This window comes from Hyperolius riggenbachi, chromosome 4 (genome assembly GCF_040937935.1).
Source record: "Hyperolius riggenbachi isolate aHypRig1 chromosome 4, aHypRig1.pri, whole genome shotgun sequence".
NCBI classification, from domain to species: domain Eukaryota; kingdom Metazoa; phylum Chordata; class Amphibia; order Anura; family Hyperoliidae; genus Hyperolius; species Hyperolius riggenbachi.
This window is the reverse complement of record NC_090649.1, coordinates 419,290,120-419,314,621: the sequence shown is the minus strand read 5'-3', so window position 1 is coordinate 419,314,621 and position 24,502 is coordinate 419,290,120. Positions and strand designations below refer to the sequence as shown.

Below are 24,502 nucleotides of genomic sequence, written 5' to 3'. Positions count from 1 at the left end.
AGTATACAGGGTCCGAGGGGAGTCAGCAGCTCGCACAGGTAGCAGGAAGTGTGTGCTCGCAACTAGGGGAGCCCAATCCCCCAAGGATATTCAGAAAGAAAACGAGGAGTTGCAGCACATCCAGGATTCATACGGAGGTGATTGGATCACGTGACTTTCTCACACAAAGGACCTCTACAGTAAATACCAGGTCTTGGGAGAAATTGCTTAAACGACAATTGGCCTTGGAGCTTCATTGTGTTACCTTGGCGGAGTATCACCGGGTACGCTACATCCCACGTGGACTACGGGTCCGATTGACCCCCACATTGTTCTCAGACTCAGATGAGTTTAAGACTCTTTTTGCTCAAATACTGAACAAGTGTTCCTTCGATCTCATAACTCTTACTATACAGCAGATCCAGAAGGAGCTACCTGTCTTACAGACCAAAGCTGCAGCGGTGGAGGCGGAACTCCGTAGCACACTTACGGCGGAGGAATTCACTGCAACTAAGGAGCGTCTTGATAAGACTCTTGCAGACCTTCGGGTTACACTGCAAGAGCGCAAGCGCACAAAATTTGATCGAGACCAGGAAGATTACCGCCGGAACCAAGTGTATCACTGGAACTCTACAGGGGGACGCAATTGGCGCACGAACCGGGCACCATCGACGTCATCCATCCCCACTTCCGGATCCTCTTCCTCACCAGCTGGCCGTTTTTTAGGCCGCGGCCGGCAACAACAGCGGCGCCGCCGCAAAACAAGAGATACCACCACCGAGCCGGGCGGAAACACCGCAGAACCCGCTTCAGCCGCACCCGCTCCACGCGATCTACCGGAGCGCAGAGTGACACGGAGCCAGCGACGTTAGGAGCCATCATGAACCTCTCTGCTGCAGACCTTACAAGTGATGAGGTACGTGTACTCAATAGGGGACTGGGATTTACCCCTAGAACTGTACTTGATACCTTTACTTTAAAACAAGATGCGTACAGATTGTTTCGACAAATTAGACTAAAGGCTCACTTTCTACTGAAACCGACCATTACCAGGCCGGTTACACCTTCTGCTTTGAGTAGTAAACAGTTCCATTTGTATCCAAAGAGTCGCTTTGTTCCTCCAAGTTCATATACTGGGGTTGAGATGTTCATTAACAAGGTCTCAGGAGACATTGATCGGCTGATTAACTTAAGTGGTAAAGACTACTCTGGTAATAATCTGACCTTGGGAGAAAGAAATGCCTTGTTTAACCTCAGTAGAAGAAGAGACATTGTTTTGAAACCTGCTGATAAGGGCGGGGCCCTGGTAGTCATGGACCACAAGGACTATGAGGCAGAGATCATGTCTCAACTCTCTGTCAGTGAAGTTTACAAACTACTACCAGGTAACCCCGCCCCACAGCTTAAGACTGCACTACGCAGCATTTTGGACAAAGCGATTTTTGAACATGTGATTACCAGGGATCTGAGCGATTACTTGTATGTTGCACATCCCATTACCCCGGTACTGTATACTCTCCCCAAGGTACACAAAAATCTTGAGAAACCCCCGGGACGTCCAATAGTGGCTGGCATAGGGTCAATTTTCACCCCATGTGCCACACTATTGGACAAAGTGTTGTCTCCACTCATACAAACAACACCGTCCTACATTCGTGACACCTCTGATTTCCTCACTAAAGTATCTTCTTTGAAATTTGAGCCAACAGATGAGATCTGGTTGGTGAGTTGGGACGTATCGTCCCTTTATACATCTATTCCACAGACTGAAGGTATATTGGCATGCTTGGAGCTGATTGAATCAAGTGGGACATATTCACGTCCGCAATTATTCTTTTTTGATACCTTACTACATTTTGTTTTGCAAAACAATTATTTTCAGTTTAAGAACGATTTCTTTTTACAATTGCGGGGGACAGCGATGGGATCCAATGTGGCCCCGTCCTTTGCAGGGGCTTTTATGCACCGTTTTGAAAATATGTATGTCTACAACAATGAGGCGTACGCCAGACACTGTGGCGTCTGGTGGCGCTTCATTGACGACATCTTCGCGGTGTGGCGGGGACACATTGGATCCCTACTGTCCTTCCACGATGACCTCAATCGGTTTCATGCCAATATCAAATTTGAAATCACGTATGATCGCATGGAATTACACTTTTTAGACACCACGATCAGACGCTGTGGGAACAGCCTGGTATCTGATTTTTACCAGAAACCGACTGACCGGAATCAGTTACTGCGCTATGAGAGTTTCCATCCACCTGCTGTCTTCAAATCGGTAGTAAGGAGCCAATTGCTCCGTGTTGAGAGAATAGTCACGGATTGTCATGCTCTTGACAACAGAAGACAGCAGATGGTGGATAAACTCTCCCAGCGTGGATACCCTAATGATTTGATTAAGGAAGAAGTGGACAGGATTAAATCTGAAGGTGATGGGGATGGGACGGTCAGAAGAGATCAGAGTGTGCGATTGCCCTTTGTGTGCCAGTTTCATAGTTTATCCAATAAGGTTATGGCATGTATCAAACGACACTGGCACATTCTGGGTAGCGCATACCCTGAGATTCCTGAATTCTGCATTCCCCCTATACCAGCCTATAGGCGCAATGAGACCATAGGCAGCAGGCTAGTCAGGGCTGATATTGTACCCACTGTTACTGACATCACTAGCTTTTTAGGACCTAAACGGAAGGGGTCCTTTCCCTGCCTTTCATGCACTGAATGCCAGCATATGATTAAGGGGTCTACATTTGGGGACAACTTTCAGATTAGACACTTTCTCACCTGCCAGAGCTCCTTTGTGGTGTATATGTTGACATGCCCTTGCGGCTTACGATACATAGGTGAAACTACACAGAAAGTGCGGGACCGCATTAGCCAACACAGGAGCTCTGTCAGGGGAGAGACGTCTGATCTTCCAGTAGCCAGACATTGGAGGTCCGTGGGCCACAGAGACACGGACCTTAAATTTATGGTTATAGACCACATACCAAAACCCAGGAGAGGGGGGGATCGAGTTTTGCTCCTCAAAAAACGAGAGGTCATGTGGATTCATAAAATGGAGACCCTATACCCACATGGGTTGAATAGGGACTTTGACCTACATCTGTACTTATGATACATATTTTTTATGATATTGCAGATTGTATATTTATACGAATTATTTGAATTGGACGACATGGATTGGATAAAGACACAGGAATCTGATATATGGACTGCCCTTGGAACAGATAAGTGTGAATTAAACACTATCTGTCGTTTAAAATTATGTGCTTTGTTGTTAATATGATGGGTGTATACCTTGCATGTCACTTCCTGTGTGGGCGGGTATATATTTGATGATGTTACTCACATTTCTTTGGCATTGAGGAAGGTTGGACACAACCGAAACGTCTGCCTGTATTACCTTTACTGCTCAATAAAGAGCTGTGTGCTGCAACTCCTCGTTTTCTTTCTGAATATCCTTGGGGGATTGGGCTCCCCTAGTTGCGAGCACACACTTCCTGCTACCTGTGCGAGCTGCTGACTCCCCTCGGACCCTATATATATATATATTTAGTATATATATATATATATATATATATTTATATATATATATTGAGTATATATATATATATATATATATATATATATATATATATATATATATATATATATATATATATATATATATATATATATATATATATATATTCCCCAGAAGCAAAGAAGCATGCCGTTCACCTGAATGTAAAGTAAATTAATGAAAACATATAAAGGCCTTCACTATCTATATTTGGCTAATAAGACCCATCCAACTGAGAGTTGTGATGAGTCCTCTAATAAGGTTGGTATATCACCACTGAAGTAGACATCTGTTAACACCATAGTGCAGATATCCTATACTCCGTTATGCTTCAAAGCCTGATGTGTGTCACAGCTCAAGGCTTCTCCAACAAGGCATGTCGCACGGCAGGGATTGGGCCAATAGTGCGGCGAATGAGGAGTCCTATGCAGCGGGATGGGTAGGATGGGAATTGATCTGTCAGGCTTATCAGTGCCTGAGGCACTGTGGGGGGCGGGAGTATCAGGGCTGTGGAGTCGGAGCAAATTTGGTACCTGGAGTCGGTGGTTTCAATAAACGTCGGATGTTTTTTGTACCGACTCCACAGCCCTGGTGAGTAAGAGGATAAAAGCCTACACATGCTCAATATGTTGCCTGATTGGGATCAGGACCTGATCCCTCGGGTGACACTGCAGGGCCGAGGCTGTGCAGACATGTTTTGCTCTATGCAGGTGGAGTGGTGTGGGAGTAAGCCCAGGAGTTACGTCATGCAGCAGGCAGGGTAAGTTGGGGAGAACAATGCTTTCTCCCATCACTCGGGTGATATGATCTTCTGAGACATATCATTTCTGTACACACGCAGAACTCTCAGCAGAGGCTGTAGTTATTGGGCGACACACACGAGTTTCCCCTGGCGTGTGTATAGTTAAGCCTGAAGTGAGAGGGATATGGAGGCTGACTTTTTTTTTTTTTTATTTATATACACATTGCCAGTTGCCTGGTTGTCCTACTGATCCTCTACCTCTGAGGCTGGTGCCACACTATAAACCAGCGTTAGCGGTGCGTCGCGCTCGTTGCACCACATCACCAAAAACAGGCCTTCAGGGAACACCATGCTATAGCCAAGCAGGAAGTGACGTGCACTTGCCATCACTTCCTGCTTTGGGTATGCGGCAGTGCATTGTTAAAATATGCTTACGCACATGCGTGCCGCGACTCCAACGTGTTTAAAGAAACACGCATCGCCGTAGACTAACATGATCGCAGATTGCCGCAGCACTGCAGCAGTAACATAGTTCTGGTCCTGCATCGGGGATGCGGTGAAAACGTCACTTCCGTTGCGTCGTAAAGAAGCCATATGAAAGGCTCCATAGACTTTCATTGCCTGACGGTGGGGTGCGGTAAAAATACCACACTGACCCGGTGTGAAAGGGCCCTAAGGGTCGACGCAGGGATTTTGGGCTGCCGTAGCGTGCCACATAGCGTCGAAGCTTGGCGCGGCTCTAGCAGTAATGCTAAAGTCCACCCCCATGCACGGGCAATTCCGGACCCCGAATTACTTCTCCTGAATCTGGAAGAAGCCCCCAGTAAGCGAATATAAAATGCCACGTTTTCCCCCACCTCGGGTATCTTTTAAAGGGAACCTGAAGTGCGAAGGCTGTGGAGGCTAACATATTTTCCTTTTCAACAATACCAGTTGCTTGGCAGGCCTGTTGATCCTCTGCCTCTAATAGTTTTCGCCATAGACCCTGAACAAGCATGGAGATCAGAGGTTTTTGATCAAAATCTGACAAGATTAGCTGCATGCTTGTTTCAGGTGTCCGATTCAAACATTACTGATGCCAGAATGATCAGCAGGATGCCAGGCAACTGGTATTGTTTAAAAGGAAACAAATATGGCAGCCTCCATATCCCTCTCACTTCAAGGGGCCTGAATACAAATTGGGCCTGAACACAGGTGTGCCCGCTTCTGTCCATTTTTCAGCGTCTGTAACGTTGATGTGTTGCATAAAGCAGGCAGAAGTGGGTTAGTGTGTTCTTCAGACCCTAAAAGAAAATAAATATGGCAGTCTCCATATCGCTCTCATTTCAGGTATCCTTTCATGCCTATTAATGCCCTATGAATAAGACAGATAAAGAGTACCTTCACTACAGCACATCCATCTGCAAAGCGTGCATATTTGCCAGACGAAATTTCCAACTTCCTGATAAAAGAATAAAAAAAAATAAAATAAATAAAAAGGTAAATTATGAACACATGCATGTATAATGCTATATAGTACAGTTAAATTCAGGGCTGTGGAGTCGGAGTCGGAGTCGTGGAGTCGGAGTCGTGGAGTCGGGCAATTTTGGGTGCCTGGAGTCGGAGTCGGGAAAAAATGCACTGACTCCGACTCCGACTCCTAATGAATTTGTAACTGTAATTAAAATAGAAAATATGATAAAATGTTCTATTTCTCAGATATTAGTCATTAAAAATAATGTATATATACAGTATATATACAGTAATAGCTTAGTCCACAAAAATGAAATAAACCAATCAAAATTAGTTACTTGTGCTGCTGCAATAAAGCAGTCCCTGTATTTTTAAGGTCAGATATACATATCTGATTGTGACTGTATATATGATGTGTACACAGGAATCTCTTATATATACTAAATAACATCTATGCTGTAAGAATAAAGCCTGATGTGTAGCTGTGTCACTAATAGAGATGGTCAATGACATGGAAATAATTCTGCATTGATGCTGATTTATGCAAATGCATGCACTCCCTTTGCTGATGAAATCAAATAATTTGATATGTTATTAAAATTTGGTTTGGTCACTACAAATTAAAGGGTAACTGAGACGGATGAAAAGTAAAGTTTTATACATACCTGGGGCTTCCTCCAGCCCCCTTCAGGCTAATCAGTCCCTCTCTGTCCTCCACCACCCGGATCTTCTGCTATGAGTCCTGGTAATTCAGCCAGTCAGCGCTGTCCGGCCGCATGCCGCTCCCACAGCCAGGAACATTCTGCACCTGCGCAATAGTGCTGCACAGGTGTAGTATGCTCCTGGCGGCGGAGTGTGTGCATGCGCACTACGCCTGACTGGCTCAAGTACCTGGACTCCTAGCAGAAGATCCAGGTGGTGGAGGAGGACAACGAGGGACTGATTATCCTGAAGGGGGCTGGAGGAAGCCCCAGGTATGTATAAAGACCACTTTACTTACGGTAAAGTATTTTCCAGTAGTCATGAGGACAGCACCCCTGGATGAGACTTGTCTCCCTCCCCACTGTGGACAGGAAACTGTTAAAAGAAGAATTTGCATAAGCAATAGGCAGCCACATATAAGATACTACACCTGCCACAGTACCTCAGTTAATAAAAAGATGACACGGACATTTAATGATGCTTACACAAACTTATTTCTCTTTCCTACCCAAATAAGGGCGGGTTGCAGGGGTGCTGTCCTCATGACTACTGGAAAATACTTTACCGTAAGTAAAGTGGTCTTTCCCAGAACGTCATTTCGGACAGCACCCCTGGATGAGACGATATACAAGAGTTAAAACCTTAGGGTGGGACCACAGCTTGCAAAACTTTCCTTCTGAGGGATAAACCTGAAGACAGATACATTAAGGCGATAGTGCTTTACAAACGTATTGTGACTTGACCAGGTCGCAGCTCTGCAAATCTGATCTATAGAGGCCCCTGCCCTCTCTGTCCAAGAAGTCGAAATTCCTCTTGTGGAATGAGCCATGATAGAATTGAATTGCTCCCCCTGTGTCTGATATGCTAATGAAATAGCCCAAACAAATGTATAATCTGTGTAGGATTTAACTAAGGAAGATTTCTCCCAATTAATGATCCAACCTAGATCTTGTAGTAAGACTATTGTCGTAACAATCTGATCTCTTACCGAATTGGGAGATGTCCCTCAAAACAGAAAATTAAGGTAACCCAAAATGTTAACCTCTCTGTCTAAGTGTAGCCAGAACCCCAGACATTACCTTCATAAACAACCCTGGAGCTGAGGATAATCCGAAGGGCAAAGCATTAAACTGATACATTCTTACCTCTTCCTCCATCTGGATGGCAAACCTTAAGCATTATTGAGAAGTCAGATGTATCGGTAATTGAAGATACGCATCTTTTCAGTGTAGGAAGGCTAGGAAATCGTCCTTCTGTAAGAGATGAATAATAGATCAAATCCATCCTGAATTTTCTGTATTTTACCTTCTGGTTTAGACTCTTTAAATTTAGTATGAACTGATAATTTCCCTGTAGCTCCTTTACTAGAAAAAACACAGGGCAATAGAATCCCTGTCCTCTGACATTTCGGTACTTCTCGAATTACCCTTTTTTTCTAAACAGGGAAAGGACTTTCGATTGTAGGGCTGAAAACTTTATTTGGTCCTGCAAGCGGGGAGTAATGCAAAAGCTCTTAAAAAGGAGGCTGGCTGAACTCTATTCTGTATCCCTCCAAAAAAAAAAAAAAAAACACCTTAAAGGCTCTTTCCCACTAAGACGTTGCGTTAGATGCGACGCTAAGGTTACATAACGTGCCCCCAACGCAATGCATGTGAGCTTTGAAGTTGGATGCTATTTAGAGCCACGTTATGCGTCTCCTGATGGGTCTGTGATGCGTACTTTTTGACGCATACTATCGGACGAAAACGGCGCATGCGGCAAAAGACTGGAGAGCACGTGATCGGAAAACTCCGCATCACGTGGTCCTGCCAGCCAATAAGCGGCCGCTCCAGGAAGTTAACACTGCAGTGCATATTAATTAGTCATGTGGCTGGCCACAACAGCGGACTCTCCCCTCCTCTCCTGCAAGAAAAAACAAAAAAACACACATTATTGAGCATATGCAAACAGTCTAATGCGGCTAAAACCGTGTATAACGCACAGCATGATGCACTTTCTTTAAACGTCCAGCGTTAGAGTGTAACACAACGTGGGCACTGTGAACAGCCCATTGATTTTTCATTACTGTGAGCTGGGCTGCGTTACAAGCTGCTCTAACCTGCGCCTGTAACGTCCCACTGTGAAAGAAGCCTAAATAACCAATATTTTGTGCACTGTAGTTGCCATGTTTTGAAATTTGCAATTCTCCATCTCACTGGAATACTAGCGTCATTGCTTATCTGACTTCTTGGTAAAAGTGAAGTTGGACTTAGGGCCGGTTCACATTACAAACGCGGACGGCCACGCATGCGGAACGCAACGCGTACGAACGCACGCCATCCGCGTTTGCATGCGTTGCGTGGCTGATCCCATCACTGAAAAGTGAATGGGACAGCCGCGCGTTTTTGCTAAATCTGCGTGCAGCATGCGTTCCCGGACCGCACAGGTCCGGAACGCATGCAGTGTGAACATCAGACAGTGCACTCTATGCACTGTCTGATGTCGTGCGTGTTGGCCTTCTGCACGCGTTTCCAAAACGCAGCTGGAAACGTGTGCAGTCTGAACAGGCCCTTAGGCTTCTGTGACTTGTAGAGAGCCCATCTCCTGCCCTTAGAGGACTAGGGATCTGACTTATTCTTAGAAGGAGGGACGAAAGGACCGTTTACTTTAAAAAGGTCCTTTCTTAAATAAATACTATCGATACCCAAGTGTTCTAAAATGACAATGTACAAATAATGTCTAATTTGCTGTGTAAACATTTTCCTACTTTTCATGTTAAATATCAGAGGCAAAAGCTGTAATTTACTGAGGGTAGGATTAGCTATATTGGGACAAATCAATTGCAGAAGGGGTGTCTACTTCAATGCACAGCCAGAGTTGCATATCGGACTACAAAAAGCAAATATCAAACAAACTCTGAAAGCAAAAAACAGTATGAAAAGCTGTAACAATTAGTTACATTTCCTCTGCTCTCTACAGACACTTCAGTCCGAAACAGGACACAGAAGCTGCCGCTGTTCTCTCTGTCACACACAGTTACACAGAGTTATCTGATCAAGTGTGAGGGGAATTTCCCCTCTCCTCATGGCTCAGAGTCAGTTTTGTCAGTAAAGTTTGAAAGCATTTTGATAACAGTAAACAAAGAGGTTGCTACTAAAATGTATACACCAGTACTTAGCAACACTTCCCAAACAATTCCTGTGTCAACTGAAAATATGTGAATCGATAGAATTCCTTTAACAGGAATACTTTTTTTTTTTTTTTTTTTTTTTTAATGTGTGTCTGCCGTTCTGTCTAGAGGGTTGTCTAACTGACACAAACAGCAGACCCCCTTCACAAGGTACACCACATAACTTGATTTTGAAGAATTGTCATCATTCCAAGTTTTTACCCATACACCTCTTCTGGCTGAATTAACTAATGCCGTAGTTCTGGCCATAAGTTTAACCGTATCATCTGAAGCGTCCACTAGATAATTGGAAGCATTCCAAACTTTAGGGAAATCATTCAAAATTTCCCAGAAATCCTCAAAAAAGTAGGTCAGTTTTGTTTGATACCCTTGAAAAATATGGATCTAATTTAGGCGGGGTTCCCCCAAACCCTGATCTTCAGGAGAAAAACATTTAGACAATGATCTGGGCCAAAAAAAAAAACTTTTCCTAGATTATCCCACTCCTTAATCCTAATCTTAAGAGTAGAATGGACTGGAATAAGCCGAGAATGAGGATCCGCCAAACTCTCATACATTTGATCCAAAGGTGTCAAAGATTTCTGCTCAGACTTAATACCTATTAGTAAGTCTTTCATTAATTCAGGAAAAAAACATTGCGGTTAGGGCTCTTTTCCACTATAAAATGCGATCGCAACCGCATTCGCGATCCCAATCGCACTTCAATTTCCACTATGCGATTGCGCTACTATACTTATAGTACAGCTCAATTGCATACAATGCAGGAGGATGACGATTGTGCTTTGTCAAAATCGCATCGCAATCAGATTGCACTAATGGAAATTGCTGCTGCAGTTTCCATTAGTTTAACGTACCTCGTGATCAGAATCAAATCGTAACTCGCAGAGTAATGAAAAAAAAGGCCCTTAGTCAGTTTTACTCAAATCTTCCTCCTAGTTTGATACATTTTCTCTGTGCAGAGAGAGTTACTATAAAGGAGGCAGCCCCAGCATTCCTTTACATGTGCATTTTTGTTTAAATTGCCTCTCCTTGCCCTGAATCTGTCTAGTTCTTTTAAACAATCTATTTAATTGCTGCAGCTTAGAAGAACTTCAAGAATGTTACACATGCAGGCTTTCTGATGTGAAATTTATCTGAAAACAGGTACCCAAGGGGTTAAAAACCCAGCCTGGGTATTCTGGGATGCAGTTTGTTCTGCTCTCACTGCAGCTGCCTGGGAGGTCTGTCTCTCCATTAGCTTGCCTGTTATGGCTGGCTTATCGCCTTCTCTAAACAGCCAGGGTTTCTCTGCTCACATTTGCCTGCTTTAATTTTTATGAATTAACCTTCAGTGACCTGTGTTGTGATAATCTCCGCACAAGTTGTTTATTTCCCGCACCTGCTCAGGAATTATAGATTTTCATGCGGACACAGGTTTTATGAATGCACAGTTTACTAAATGGTGAGTAAAGTCAGCTGTTTTGAGCATTACCGCATGCAGGAATGCTCAATAAATAGAGGCCTATGTCTCTTGGAAGCAGGAGGCATAGTTAGAGGTGCAGACAACATAGGAGATGATGGATTAGCTATAACAGGTAGATACGCCATAGCAGTACTAGTCCCAGGCCCATCTGAAGCAGCTGAGGCGGTAGAAGCAATAGCAGAATCTTTAATTTCCTATTGCTGTGGACCTTCTCTGTACAATACTGGCACAATTTCCATTCAGAGTTGCCAATCCATGCTGACTGGACTGAGTAGAAGATTTTTCAGACTTTTCAACCTTCTCAGTCTTATGTCTTTTGGGGTATAAAACATAATAAACGATAGCCAGCCATTAGACAAATCCCTCTATACATAACATACATCCAGCCAAGCAGAAGAAACATAATCACATCTACTTGCCAGAGAGGGATCCTGGGCAGATTCAGCAGATTGTGCAGGAGCTGACCCAGAGGCGTCCTCCATGATCCCAGCCACAAACCAGAGTGCATCATGGACTCTACAAACTTATACCTGTGCTGCTGATTTGATGCAGCTGATCCAATTATGCATGCGGCCCCTGCCGGCTAAGCATATGCTTAATCAGCTTCTTACCTTAAGGAATCAGCTGTATGCCGATTCCTAATCACCGCCGCGGCCCCTGCCGCCCGGCTCACCTTCAGATCACGCGGGACGCCAGCGCGTGACTACCTCCGGTTAAACCGGAAGTGAACTCTCTCCAATGCACGCACCTGCGTGCATAAAGTTGCTGCCTCCGATGGAGAAGCCTCCTCCACGCTGCAGGGCTCCGACTGTTCACTGAACAGTGCTGCTTGGAGCCCTGGAAACCGCTGCCCCTGCCGCCTGACATGGATGGCACTCCTGGAGACCTCTCCCATGCATCCCGTCCGGGACAGGAAACTAAACTGAGGTACTGTGGCAGGTGTAGTATCTTATATGTGGCTGCCTATTGCTTATGCAAATTCTTCTTTTAACAGTTTCCTGTCCACAGTGGGGAGGGAGACAAGTCTCATCCAGGGGTGCTGTCCGAAATGACGTTCTGGGAAAACTTTAATTTCATCTGTCTCAGGTTTACTTTGTTACACAGTAGTACTATACTCTACATATGCACTCCCCACAGAGCTGCAGGGAATCCACTGAGAATGCTGTGCACATTGAACACAGAGGTGTTGTCTGTTTACAATCTCCTCATTCCCCTGCAGAGTACCTGCACATCATTCTTACATGTACCCACACTTACATTGCCTAGGGCCTGATAGATGTTCTTTGTTCCGGTTTGTACCTTTTACAAGTACTCTTACCAAGGACTAGTTTTAGTCTAAAGGGAATAAATATAGTAGTCTACATATCCTTCTCACTTCAGTCACCTTGTAAAATTCCTAAGCGTTGGCAGTTAAGAGACGAATTTCATGTTACATACTTTTAATCAACAAAAATGTAATATGCAAATTAGAGGAGTCGGAGTCGGTGGAATCCTAAACTGAGGAGTCGGAGTCAGTGGATTTTTGGACCGACTCCACAGCCCTGGTTAAATTAATTTAGTGGTATTCTAGCAAGGGGAGGGCCAGAGGTAAACATCAAAGAACGTCACCGGGAAATGTAGGCGCAGGGAGAAGCCAAAAAACAGCTTACCCTGCTCTGCAAACGTCCCGGTGGCGTTTATTACTATTCCTCCTCCAGGGCGCCGTGGACGATGGCTGAATTTCACTGTTTTTCTTGTACTTTGGGCTCTGTCTTTTGCAGGTGGGAACAAAAAAAAAAAAATAGTCCGATACTTACCTACGGAGAAAGAAGCCACTGAATCCTATAGATGTTTCACGGTCTTAATGTCCTTGTTCTAGCACTGATATCCCCATAGCACGTATCAGACCAACTGGTCGTATATGCCTTTGGGAATCCTCAGAAGGCTCCCGGAGCACTCATGTGCGCGCTCGGGCATTGCGCAGTACAGAGCTGACCGCCTTCAGGAGGACTCAGGGCTCATTCACACTGGAAGCGGTTTTGGATTTTTTTAAGTGCCTGCGATCTTTCAAAATCGCCCTGAAAGCGCTTACACCATGCTATCCTATGCGGTAGTTCAGATTGGGGCGATACGTCAGCTTTCCATTCAGAGAAGCGCTGCATGGACCATTTTCAGAGCGGTTTTGCTACAATGGAAGGTATAGGAAAAAAGCAAAACACTCACAAAATCGCTTTGTGCAGCGATTGCGTTTGCGTTTTTAAGAATAAATACATTGTACTTATTTTTTTCGGGATCAAAGAGTTCACTTCCTGACTGACGTCAGGAAATAAAAGAACGGAATCGCTCTGCAAAAACGCTTACCAAAAATGTACAACGAACAGAAATGGCCGGGAAGGGGGGGGGGGGGGGGGAGAGGGGTGTGAAATTGCTCCAAAAAACGTCCAAGGCGAACGCTGACGCAATCTAAACGCAATGTGAACGATGCCTCAAGGACACAAGTGCTCCCAAAACCTTCCAGAGGCGGCACATTTAAATGGGGGACAGCGCTGGAATGAGAACACCAAGGGAGGACCGGGAAGGCTCTATTGGATCTAGAGTCTTACCTCTCCATAGATGAATATCTGACTATTTTATTTACTCACTATACCAGGGGTCTGGAACCTTTTTGGCCGAGAGAGCCATAAAAGCCACATATTTTAAAATGTAATTCCGTGGGAGCCATACAATATGTTTCAAACTGGGACAGTGCGCATGCACAGCAGAGGGCTCACGTCCCTGTTGCCATAGTGATGTGCACACAGTTGATCCTCCGGGCAGCGGAAGTGTCAGACATCTTCAGAGTCTCTTGGGTTTCAGCAACATCAGCAATTTCCCCGAGAGCCAGACTGAATACTTGTTCACACTGCAGGCGTTTATCTTTTTTTCAACCGTGTGCAGTTTTTAAAAAACGCCCCCCCCCCCCGACCACGTGGACAATGAATGTCTACGAGACGATTCATATCAGCGCGGGCCGTGCGCTGTCCCTTCAGTAAAGCGGTGCGTGGACAATTTTTTAGGCGATTCCGCCTCAATGGAAAGTATAGGAGAAACGCAAAACGCTCACAAAATCGCTTTGTATAGCAATTGCTTTCACAATTTAAAGAATACATACATTGTATTTATTATTTTATGGGTCAAAGAGTTCACTTCCGCTCCCCCCCTTTTTCCTTTCCTCCCATTCTTTTTCTTCTAAAAAATGTTTTATTTTTTTTTCATTTTTATTCTCCTCTTCTCCCTTTACCCCTGTTCTTCTTCCATGTTTCCTCTATCACAAATAGTTGTTCATTTTGTCTCGATATCATATGTCATTACTATGTTTATGGATGACAGGTTGCCATAATCTGATGCAATAGTCTGTGTGTTTTTAAATGGATTCTGTTTTATATATGTATTAAGGTGGCCATACACTGGTCGATTTGCCATCAGATTCGACCAACAGATAGATCTCTCTCTGATCGAATCTGATCAGAGAGGGATCGTATGGCTACCTTTACTGCAAACAGATTGTGAACCGATTTCAGCCTGAAACCGATCACAATCTGTTGTGGTGGTGGTGCTGCTGCCGCCGCTCCCCCCCCCCCCACTTACATTACCTGCTCCGCCGGCGCGACTGCCCCCGCTCGTCTCCGCTCTGGTCTCCGGCTCCAGCATGCTTCACTTCTTCCTGCCCGGCAGGAAGTTTAAACAGTAGAGCGCCCTCTACTGTTTAAACTTCCTGCCGGGCAGGAATAAGTGAAGGCATGCCGGAGACCAGAGCGGAGAAGAGCGGGGGCAGTCGCGCGGGCGGAGCAGGTAATGTATGCGGGCTCTATTGCGTCGGTCGTCGGGCACTCGAACGCCGCTAGCGATGCGCTCTTTACCCGCGGGCGATCGACGGTAATTTTCCGCACGGCGCGATCGACGGGATCGGACGAAATGAATCGAAATTCGGCGTGTAGCGCGAACGATTGGCAGCAGATTCGATCCCAGTGATCGAATCTGCTGTCGAAACGGCTGTAAATCGGGCCAGTGTATGGCCAGCTTTACAGTGGTATACTCCACTTTTAGCTTATGATGTATGTATCTTTAAGGCTAAGACACACACCTCTAGGGGTGTGGCCTTGTACCCTATATAACCTGTATAACACCTGTATTGGTAAGCTATGATTAACCACTTCAGGATTCGGCGTACGCTTAACTACGCCCCTGAATCCTGAAGTGGATTGCATGGGCGGCCGTTCCATGTCAATTCACGGAGCGTGTCTCCGTGAACACCCTGCGAGCCGCCGATCGTGGCTCGCAGGGTAAATGTAAACACACGGGGAAGATCTTCCCCGGTGTTTACATGTATACGGCGCTGCTGCGCAGCAGCGCCGTGGCAGAGATCGGCGATCCCCGGCCTCTGATTGGCCGGGGACCGCCGGCACCTGATAAGCTGAAGCCTATCCTGTCCTGCGCCGCTCACAGGGGGAGGGAGAGGGAGGGAAGGGGAAGGAGGCCAGGAAGCGCTGCGGAGGGGGGCTTTGAAGAGAGCCCCCCCGCAAGCGCAAGCAGCCGGCGGCGATCAGACCCCCCCAGCAGGACATCCCCCCAGTGGGGAAAAAAGGGGGGGGGGGGGGAAGTCTGATCGCCCTGGCTGCCAGCTGATCGGTGCTGCGGGCTGGAGAGCCCACGCAGCACCGACAGGGGAGGACTGGCCCAGGGGGACGGGGGGCAATTGCCCCCCGGGCTGCCCGAATCTTAAGTAATTAGGGCCGGCCGCTGCTTTACGCAGCGGCCGCAGACATACCACAGGTGACAGGTTCGCAGTGGGGATCGCAACCTCGCGCGATATTTCCCGGCAAGTTGAAGTATCCAATCAGAGAAGGGGCTGAGGCTGCCGGCCGTGGTGTGCCCTTGTGCGTGGCCGCGCCTGCGGTGGATGCGAGCGGCACAAGGACACAAATAGCTTAGGTCCTCACCGGCCCGGTGGGTTGACCCTGCTTGACTCCGCCCCCCGCCTGGAGCCATTGCCGCCCGCAACGTGCTTGTAACGATCGGTGAAGCACAGAGAGGATCTGATTACCGGTGATCTGCAGTATCACTGGGAATACAGATGTATACCAGATTATAAGTGATCTGCAGTATCACCGATTATCCGATATACCAGCTAACCTCTGTTCACCTGAGTAGAGTGTAGTGTTTGGTGTAACAGTAACACTTTGAGGACTAAGCCTCAGCGCAGTAAGGTATACTGCACGGATTCCTTCCGAAGACCTGGACTCTCCAAGATGGGAGGAGTCAGGCTGCGACTAGGAAGGATTGTCTAAAAGTAACACTCTGGAGGAAGTGTCACTGATAGAACGGGGAACCGCCTCCAACAGTGAGGTCGGTTCTCGAGGTCGGACAAGCCAGGTCGTACACACACGGACAGATAAAGTACAATATCAAGAGGCAAAGGCGGAGTCAGGTACAGGCAGGGTTCGGCAACAGGGTATCAGAAATATCGAGGTACAAGATCAGTAGGCAGAAGCAGAGTCTAAGGACGAGCCAGGGTTCGGCAACAGAGTATCAGAAATATCGAGGTACAAGATCAGAGTTCAGGAGGATAGTCAGGCAGGCAAAAGGTCAAAACAGATAATCACAATCAAACTAGTACTTTAAGCTATCAACAGAAACTAGCTAAGTGTAGGATTACAGCTCCAGCTGGTCCCGGCACACTTGCGGATCTGACTACGGATCTGGGTGCTCCCACGTATGTGATCGCAACGCCAGACAACCAGCAACTGAATAAGCAGCAGAATATATAGTTGCTGGACTCTGCTGCCCCGCCCGAACCATTCAGCCAATCATGAGTCCTGCAGGAATCAGCTGACCTTCCTGATCAGTTGACACTTCCTCTGCAGGTATAAAGGTCCTGAATTCAGGCCCGCGCGAGCATAGCTCTCCATCTGCCTAGGTGCACTAACAGACCCAGCCACACCAAGCACATGCTGCTGCATGCAAACAGCCGCTTTGCTGTCAGGACATGTGGCAGCTTTTCCGCGTTCCACCACACAACCAGACGCGTGCAAACCGCCGCGTAGGACGTGGAGTCAGCCGCCTAGCTCTTGGCACACGCGGCGGCTTTTCCGCGTTTCCTCACAGTGCTGCTGTGCCTGCGGTGTCATCGGGCGTACGTTAAAAAGGGGCGCTGGGAAAAAAGGGCGCCGGGTTTTTAACGATAAGCATGGATAACGTTTAAAAATGTATTGTACTGTATTTCGTTTAAAATTAATGTTTTATAAAGTTATAAATCATTAAATAATGTGCATTAAATCGGCAATTGTAAAAACGTTAATCTTTCGTTTAAATAGTGAAACGTATAACAACGTTTAAAAAAAAAAATTACTAAGTAACCCTCCCTGTACCTACCCCTAACCCCTAGACCCCCCTGTTGATGCCTAAACCTAAGACCCCCCCTGTTGGTGCCTAAGTAACCCTCCCTGTACCTACCCCTAACCCCTAGACCCCCCTGTTAGTGCCTAAACCTAAGACCCCCCTGTTGGTGCCTAAACCTAAGACCCCCCTGTTAGTGCCTAAACCTAAGACCCCCCTGTTGGTGCCTAAACCTAAGACCCCCCTGTTGGTGCCTAAACCTAAGACCCCCTGTTGGTGCCTAAACCTAAGACCCCCCTGTTGGTGCCTAAACCTAAGACCCCCCTTTTGGTGCCTAAACCTAAGACCCCCTGTTGGTGCCTAAACCTAAGACCCCCCTGTTGGTGCCTAAACCTAAGACCCCCCTGTTGGTGCCTAAACCTAAGACCCCCCTGTTAGTTTTTTCGTTTAAAAATAATGTTAAAAAAAAATATTGTACTGTTTTTCGTTTAAAAATAAAATTTAAAAATGTATAAATCATTAAATAATGTGTAATCATGAGAAACAGTAATAAAACATTAAGTCTCCGGGCGCCGCTTTTAAAACGTTATTTTTCTCCGGCGCCCTTTTTTCCTATCGGGCGCCCATTAAACGATATTTATTATAGGAGTGAATGGCGGCGCCCGATTTGTCCACTAGCCTCAGGCGCCCGAATTTACTGTTCCCGTCATCGGAGTGAGCTGTCTCACTCTTCAGCTTTCTGTGCTGGGGGGGCTGGGGGCCTGGAGCTGCGGCTACGAGTGGCTGGCTGGCTGTCCTGGCTGGAGGAGTCGGACACTCTGGGGGCTGGGAGTCGGAGATGCCACCTATAGCTGCTTGCTGCTGTGGAGGAGGAGGAGGTGTAGAACTGAGGAGACAGGAGGATAGAGGAGGTCGGGTCCAGGTTGCCAGAGGAGAAGGTGGTTTTTATAAATTTTGTTTCTGTACTTCTCCCTTCTTGTCACTGACTTACACACACTTTGCTGCCTGCCTGCTACTGCTGTCAAATTCAATTCTCTGCCCAGGCCAGTGCCCTCTGAGTTTTTGTTTGTGTGATAATCATCCCCATTCTGACCCTGGCCTGAGGGGGAACGTTTTTTCTTCCTGTGGTGTGATTGGCGGCAGGGGAGGGGGGAGGCAGGCAGTTAGGCACTGTCAAACAGGTAGTTAGAGGGGGGGGGGGGTAGGTGTCAGACAAGTAGTTTGTATGGTGGGTGGGCAGGAGAGGGGTTAGGCATCACCAGGTAGGTAGGTTTGTGTGTGTGTGTGTGTGTGGGGGGGGGGGGTTGTTTAAAGGAGTTATCAGGCATTTTTAATGAAATAAGTGCTACTTACCCGGGGCTTCCTCCAGCCCCACGCTCCCAGCATGTCCCTCGCCGCAGCTCTGCGGATGTCGGGCTGTACTGCGCCTGTGCGAGCAGCACTGTCAATCACCGCCACGTGAACCGGAGTGTACTGCGCAGGCGCAGTAGTTCTGCGTCTGCACAGTACGCTCTGGTCCATGTGGCGTTGATTGACAGCGCCGCTCGCACAGGCGCAGTCGGCCTGACGTCATCGCCGGTGGCTGGGAGGCAGCGGCAGCGAACAGCTGACTGCAGAGCTGCGGCGAGGGACATGCTGGGAGCTTGGGGCTGGACGAGCCCTGGGTAAGTAGCACTTATGTTCATAAAAAAAAAAAAGCCTGATAACTCCTTTAAGGTTAGGCATCAGACACAGACAGGTAGATTGTGCGGAGAAATGGGGTTAGGGTGTGTGTGTGTGTGTGTGTGTGTGGGTGTGGGTGTGGGCGTGTGTGTGTGTGTGTGTGTGTGTGTGTTATGGCTTTGGGCTGGGGATGCCGTGAAACGGGCCTCTAGTTTGTGTTGTCCCCCCAGGCCAAAAGGTCCCAGTCCTCCCCTGAGCACCGATCAGCAAAATACCCCCCTGGCACAGAAGTGGTTAAGGAGCCATTCATCGCTCCGATACGCGTGAGCTTTTTTTATCTGTACACTGATGATGGATTAAGAATAAAGATTTTTCTACTTCACCCTAGCTTTTGGTGTAGCGGGATTTCCTTGGATACTTAGTTCACTTCCTGACTTGCGTCAGGGAGTGAATTACAAAACTGCTAGTAAAAAACGCTTAGAAATCCGCTTAGCACAAAAACGAATCACCTACCCAAGCACCGGGAATCGGAAAAAAAAAAAGACGCCTCAAAGAAAAACCAAACACGGAGGGACACGCGAGCGGAACGCAATGTGAACAAGGCCTAACAGCTTGTACAATTAGCTAGTTGACTTGGGGGTTGATACACTTTGTGTAGGACGAGATCACCGCACTCTGGCCTAATAGGCTGCCTGTCAAGTGACAGAAAGCCTATTGGGCCAAACAAAGTGCGGAGATCTCGTCCTACAAAGTCACTGAACCTGACAGTGTCCAGGGTGGGACAATTGGAGCGGCCGTTAGTTTTGGGAGGAGCGTGAGTAAGTTAGTAGTGCATGCTAAAGCAGTAGCGTGCCTACTTTGAAATTTTACTTGCGCTGTCACACTAAGCTGTGCTGCTTGAACAGTGTAGCTTAGTGAATCAGCTCCTACTGATGTGTCTGTGAGCCACATGTAGCCATCAAAACAGCCACATCTGGCTCCCGAGCCATAGGTTGCCTACCCCTGCACTACACATTTGCTTTAAAACTAACAGCTCATGTTAAAGGACTCCCAAGGCAAACATGCTAATCTAACTTTACTTACCTGGGCCGCCTTCTAGCCCTCAGAAGTAATTTTGGTCCCTCACCCCAGATCTGGTCCTCCTCGGGTGTCCTGCTAGCCACCTGTAAACATCGCAGATCCGTCTTTACGGGCGTCAAGTGGGACACCAAGAAAGAACCTGCGGCGAGGGGCCCAAATGACTTCTAGAGGCTGGAAGAAGCCCCAGGAAAGTAAAGAGATTATTAAGTTCGCCTCAGGAATTCCTTAACTAGGTGGTGCTAGTTTACGTGAGGTGACGCAGTGGGAAACCTCATAGTGAACAGTTCTCCAATCACAGCACCCTCTACAACTTGAAGCATTGTAATTGGCCAAATAGCGTGGGCATAGTTATTACTACAACCTATTGGAAACCTAAAAATTTGATAGGGTGCTGTCCACCCAATCTCATTAGCAGAATTTTCCTGAGACTTTCCGCTGGGTAACCTCAAGTAGACTAGTGCCAACTAGGCACTATGCCAGAGTAGCCTGGATCCAGCGATCGGCACAGCCTCCCTGGACAGCTCCGCTCATCTCTATGGGGAGGATCGAACATGACGTCATACACAGACCCGATCCTCCCCATAGAGAGGACCGGAGATGTGCAGGGAGGCTGCGCCGAACGCTGAATCCAGGTGGGGTAATGTATTTAGCGGCGATCGGGGGGATCAAAAGTAATCGGGGGATGCCGGCCACCACTGCTAGCTAGCCTAGTGCTAGCTGAAGCTAATACAGCTATTAGTGTTGTCCGGATCATGAACGATTCGGATCTTTGATCCGAATCTATTTTGTGAGTCGAATCATCCGAATCATCAAAATGAGTGATTCGGATCGCAAAGGGGGCAGGGCCAGGAGCAACACACCCCCTCTTAGCGGGCAGCGGGGTCCTGGAAGCAGAGCAGAGATGGATCGCTCTGTTGAAGGGGAGGCAGCCTTGTACAGCCACAGGTAGATGAGAGAGAGGGGACATCAGTGCCACTGCCAGATATGTGTAGAGTAGAGCACACATACTGGCTGAAATGTGCTGCTCATTATAGGCTGTCTGTTCCGTAGTTGTGCACGAACACATTGGAAACTTTTGGCACAGCTCAGTAACGTTACAGGCAGCATGCTGGGCTAGAGGGGCAGGCACTGTGATTGCTGTGCAATATGATCCTCCTGCACTGCTCTAAACAGCTGCACTTCACTTCTGGGAATGCTTTGGGGAATGGGAGTTGGGAGTATACAGATGAACATATAGGTGAAATATATGTAAAGCATATGATTGCAGCATGTGGGTATTGTGTGCAAACAAACATTTCTGCTCTCTGCTCGTCCCTCCTCCCTTCTCTGTCCACTCCCTGCCCTCTGTCCATCTTCTCCCCTTCTCTGTGTGTCCACCCCCCTCCCCTTTCTCCTGTCCTGCTAGTCATTTCACCCCCGAATGCTTCCCTTGTAAAATGATCTGAGATTCAGATCAAAGATCCGGATCTTTTCAATGATCCGATTCAAATCATCCGGATCATTGAAAAGATCCGAACTTCGCATCTCTAACAGCTATGCGATCACTTAAAATTATACTGGGGGACTCCTGGGGACAGCTGGCGGTATGCCCGACACGGCTAAGGAGGTTAACACGGCCCAGACTTGTGCAGAAGCAGGATCATCCATATACCGGCTGTATCCTGCGCCCAAGTCTACCGGCACTGTTTTCAAATGTATGCCACATAGGGGGGCACATTGGCTATACCTTTGTCCTCCATGTGGTTAGTGTAATATAGGGGACACAGCAGGATCTGTCTAAGCCACCAGTTGAATTAGATTTAGTGGGTAGAGGTGGCAGCAGCCGAAGCAAGCAATGTGCCTGACCCAGAGAGCAGTCCACGACCGTAGGCAAGGGTCCTGGCGTGCAATTTTAGCATGTTTCCCCCGTGCCCCCTATTTCTTTACAAATTAGTGGACACTACTGTATAAAGTTGCTGCGAACAGGGAGCGGACGCTGGTCTATGAGGTTTTTCGCTGGGTCTCCACAACTATACTTATCGTTCGACCACTAACTTTTTAGCGCAAATGTGAATGTTACGCACCAAAAAGAATTACCAAAATTTGGTAAATAGGAGATGCAATGACACCTCTATTGCCAATATGAATTAATTATGCAACACAAAGCACTGTGGAAAGTTACGTTCAATTCCAAATACATAAACTGTACATGCAACAATACTGTACAGGCTGTGAAGGACATGTGACTTGATAGGAGCAGAGTGTGCAGCCCACGTGCCTCTGCGCCCCTCGCATTACCTCTCCCCCAGCTCCAGAGACACCGATCCGCTGCTAGACCTGCACAGCCGATGCCAGAGAAGCGGCCGGGCTCTATTCCCCCACGTCCTACACATCAGCAGCCCGGCCATCTCTCCGCACCGGCACCTCAAGGAGGCAGCCATGACACCTGTCACCATGCTGCTCACTCCGCTGCCGTTCATTGGCTACATTGTGACTACGTCACCGTGTGCCGAAACGCAACTTCTGTTTCGATTCTCGAATGTATTAGAGGCTAAACCCGCCTGCCAGTAATAGCGTCATGCTGCCGCCAGAGGTCGCTGTGGGACATACGCTCTATGGAGAGAGTCTTCCTGATTCCAAAGAGTCTTCCTGATTCCAGTTACAGCATTTTCCTCTCGCGAGTCGCTACTGAACTGAACTGATTGCTTATGGAAGTTGGAGATGGGAGAATTCTGTTCTATATTCTCGTATTAGTAAATATGAGTAGATGCAACTTTGCACTGCGAGATTGTTGAACTTCTCGACGTTCTGGTACACACCATGCAATTATTACTTCAGAACCTATTCGAATTACTGATCAGGAACGATATTCAGATCTGACATTGATAGGATATAGAAGAAACCTAGTGTATACATGTATGTGATTTTTCCACTTTCCATGAAGCTTTCCGATTATAATTCCGAATGCATATCGATCAAAAATGAATTGACGGAACAATTCCCAGTGGGCTGATCAATCAATTCCCAGCATGTCTGATCTGCTTCTGATCAATCAGTACTAGGCTCTCTCTTTACATATATATATTTATAATACCCCCTCTCCAGAAAGCATTAGGCAGTTGTAGACACCCCCCCCCCCCCCCACACACACACACACACCTTTATTGCAGTATCAGGCAGACTTTGTGTCTCCTTCCAACCAACTCTTGGCGCCACCACCCTCAAATCAGTAGTCATAGGTGCCCACTATTAGAGTGGGCACAGTGGAGGCACGGACTCACCTTTCATTACTGGGACCTTTGTCCCTCTAGGTCAGCACCCAAGTTTCTTTTCAGACGAAGAAGAAGTGGTTGCCAATATGCAGTGGTTGCTAAGCATTAGTAGATGCAAAACTGCAGTAAGAGCAAAGGTGCAGCGGATGCCCAGATGCAGTGGGTGGTAAGATGCAAAGGATCAGTTTGTGCTAAGTTGCAGTGGGTGCCGAGATGCCAAAGTACAGTCTCTGTCAAGCTGCTGTGGGTACCAAAGTCCAGTTTGTATTGGGTGTTTATTTGCAGTGGGTGCTATGCAGTATTGGGTGCTAAATGAGTAGCAGATGGTGATAAACAACAGTGGGTGTCATGTGAGTGCTAATTGGTAAAGGGAGCCATGTGAGTGTTGGACATAAGTGAGTAGAGAGTGCCATGTGTGGTCTGGATGTGTGCCATGGGAGAGTACTGAGTCTCATATGGGTTCGGAACAAGGGTGGGTACTGGGTTCTATTTGAGTGCTGGCCATGGACGGGTACTAGGTGCATATAATGGCTTTGGAACTTGGTGCCGTGTGAGTACTGTGCCATGTGGGTGTTGATTATGGTGGTTACAGGGAGTCATGCTTGTCTTAGGTGCAGGCGCGGAGCTAGGGGGGGGTCAGGGTAGGACAAGTGCCCCGGGGCGCCTGGTCCCCGAGGGCGCCCTCAGCCTGGCTGAGCTGCGGGTTTTTTTTTTTTTTTGCGGCGGAGGGGAGGGGAGCAGCGCAGAGAAGAGGGAGAGCTGTGCGGACGGTGGGGAAGGGGGGCCATATCCCCCCTCCTTCCCTCACCTTAGGTGCTCTCTCTCTCCCTCGCTGTCCCCTCCAATGTCCGGGTGGCTGGCCTGGCAGCGGCGGGCGGAACTCACCTCCGTCTCGCTCCAGCGCCGGCCGGAAGTTCGAGTGCGCAGCCGCTGCTCTGGTCTGGACCAGACCAGAGTAGTGGCAGATCCATCCGGCGCTGCGACGAGACGGAGGTAAGTTCCGCCCGCCGCTGCCAGCCTGAGCCACCCGGACATTGGAGGGGACAGCGAGGAAGGGAGAGCAGCTCTTCTCTGCGCTGCT

The 24,502-nt window shown here is 47.5% G+C and overlaps 1 protein-coding gene across 2 annotated transcripts in view; it reads right to left on the bottom strand.

Annotated features, from left to right (window-relative positions):
* PNPT1 (polyribonucleotide nucleotidyltransferase 1) overlaps positions 1-22,642 on the bottom strand; it is a 120,485-nt gene extending 97,843 nt beyond the window's left edge. The window contains exons 1-2 of one of the 2 annotated variants that reach the window (XM_068232424.1): positions 22,448-22,642; positions 5,670-5,730 (exon numbers count right to left, since the gene is read on the bottom strand). In XM_068232424.1, the coding sequence (XP_068088525.1) occupies positions 5,670-5,730; positions 22,448-22,629 (243 nt within the window). In that variant the 5' untranslated portion in view covers positions 22,630-22,642. The remainder of the gene's footprint in view (positions 1-5,669; positions 5,731-22,447) is intronic. The other variant, XM_068232425.1, reaches the window with a different exon arrangement.
* Between the last annotated feature and the right edge of the window lie 1,860 nt (positions 22,643-24,502).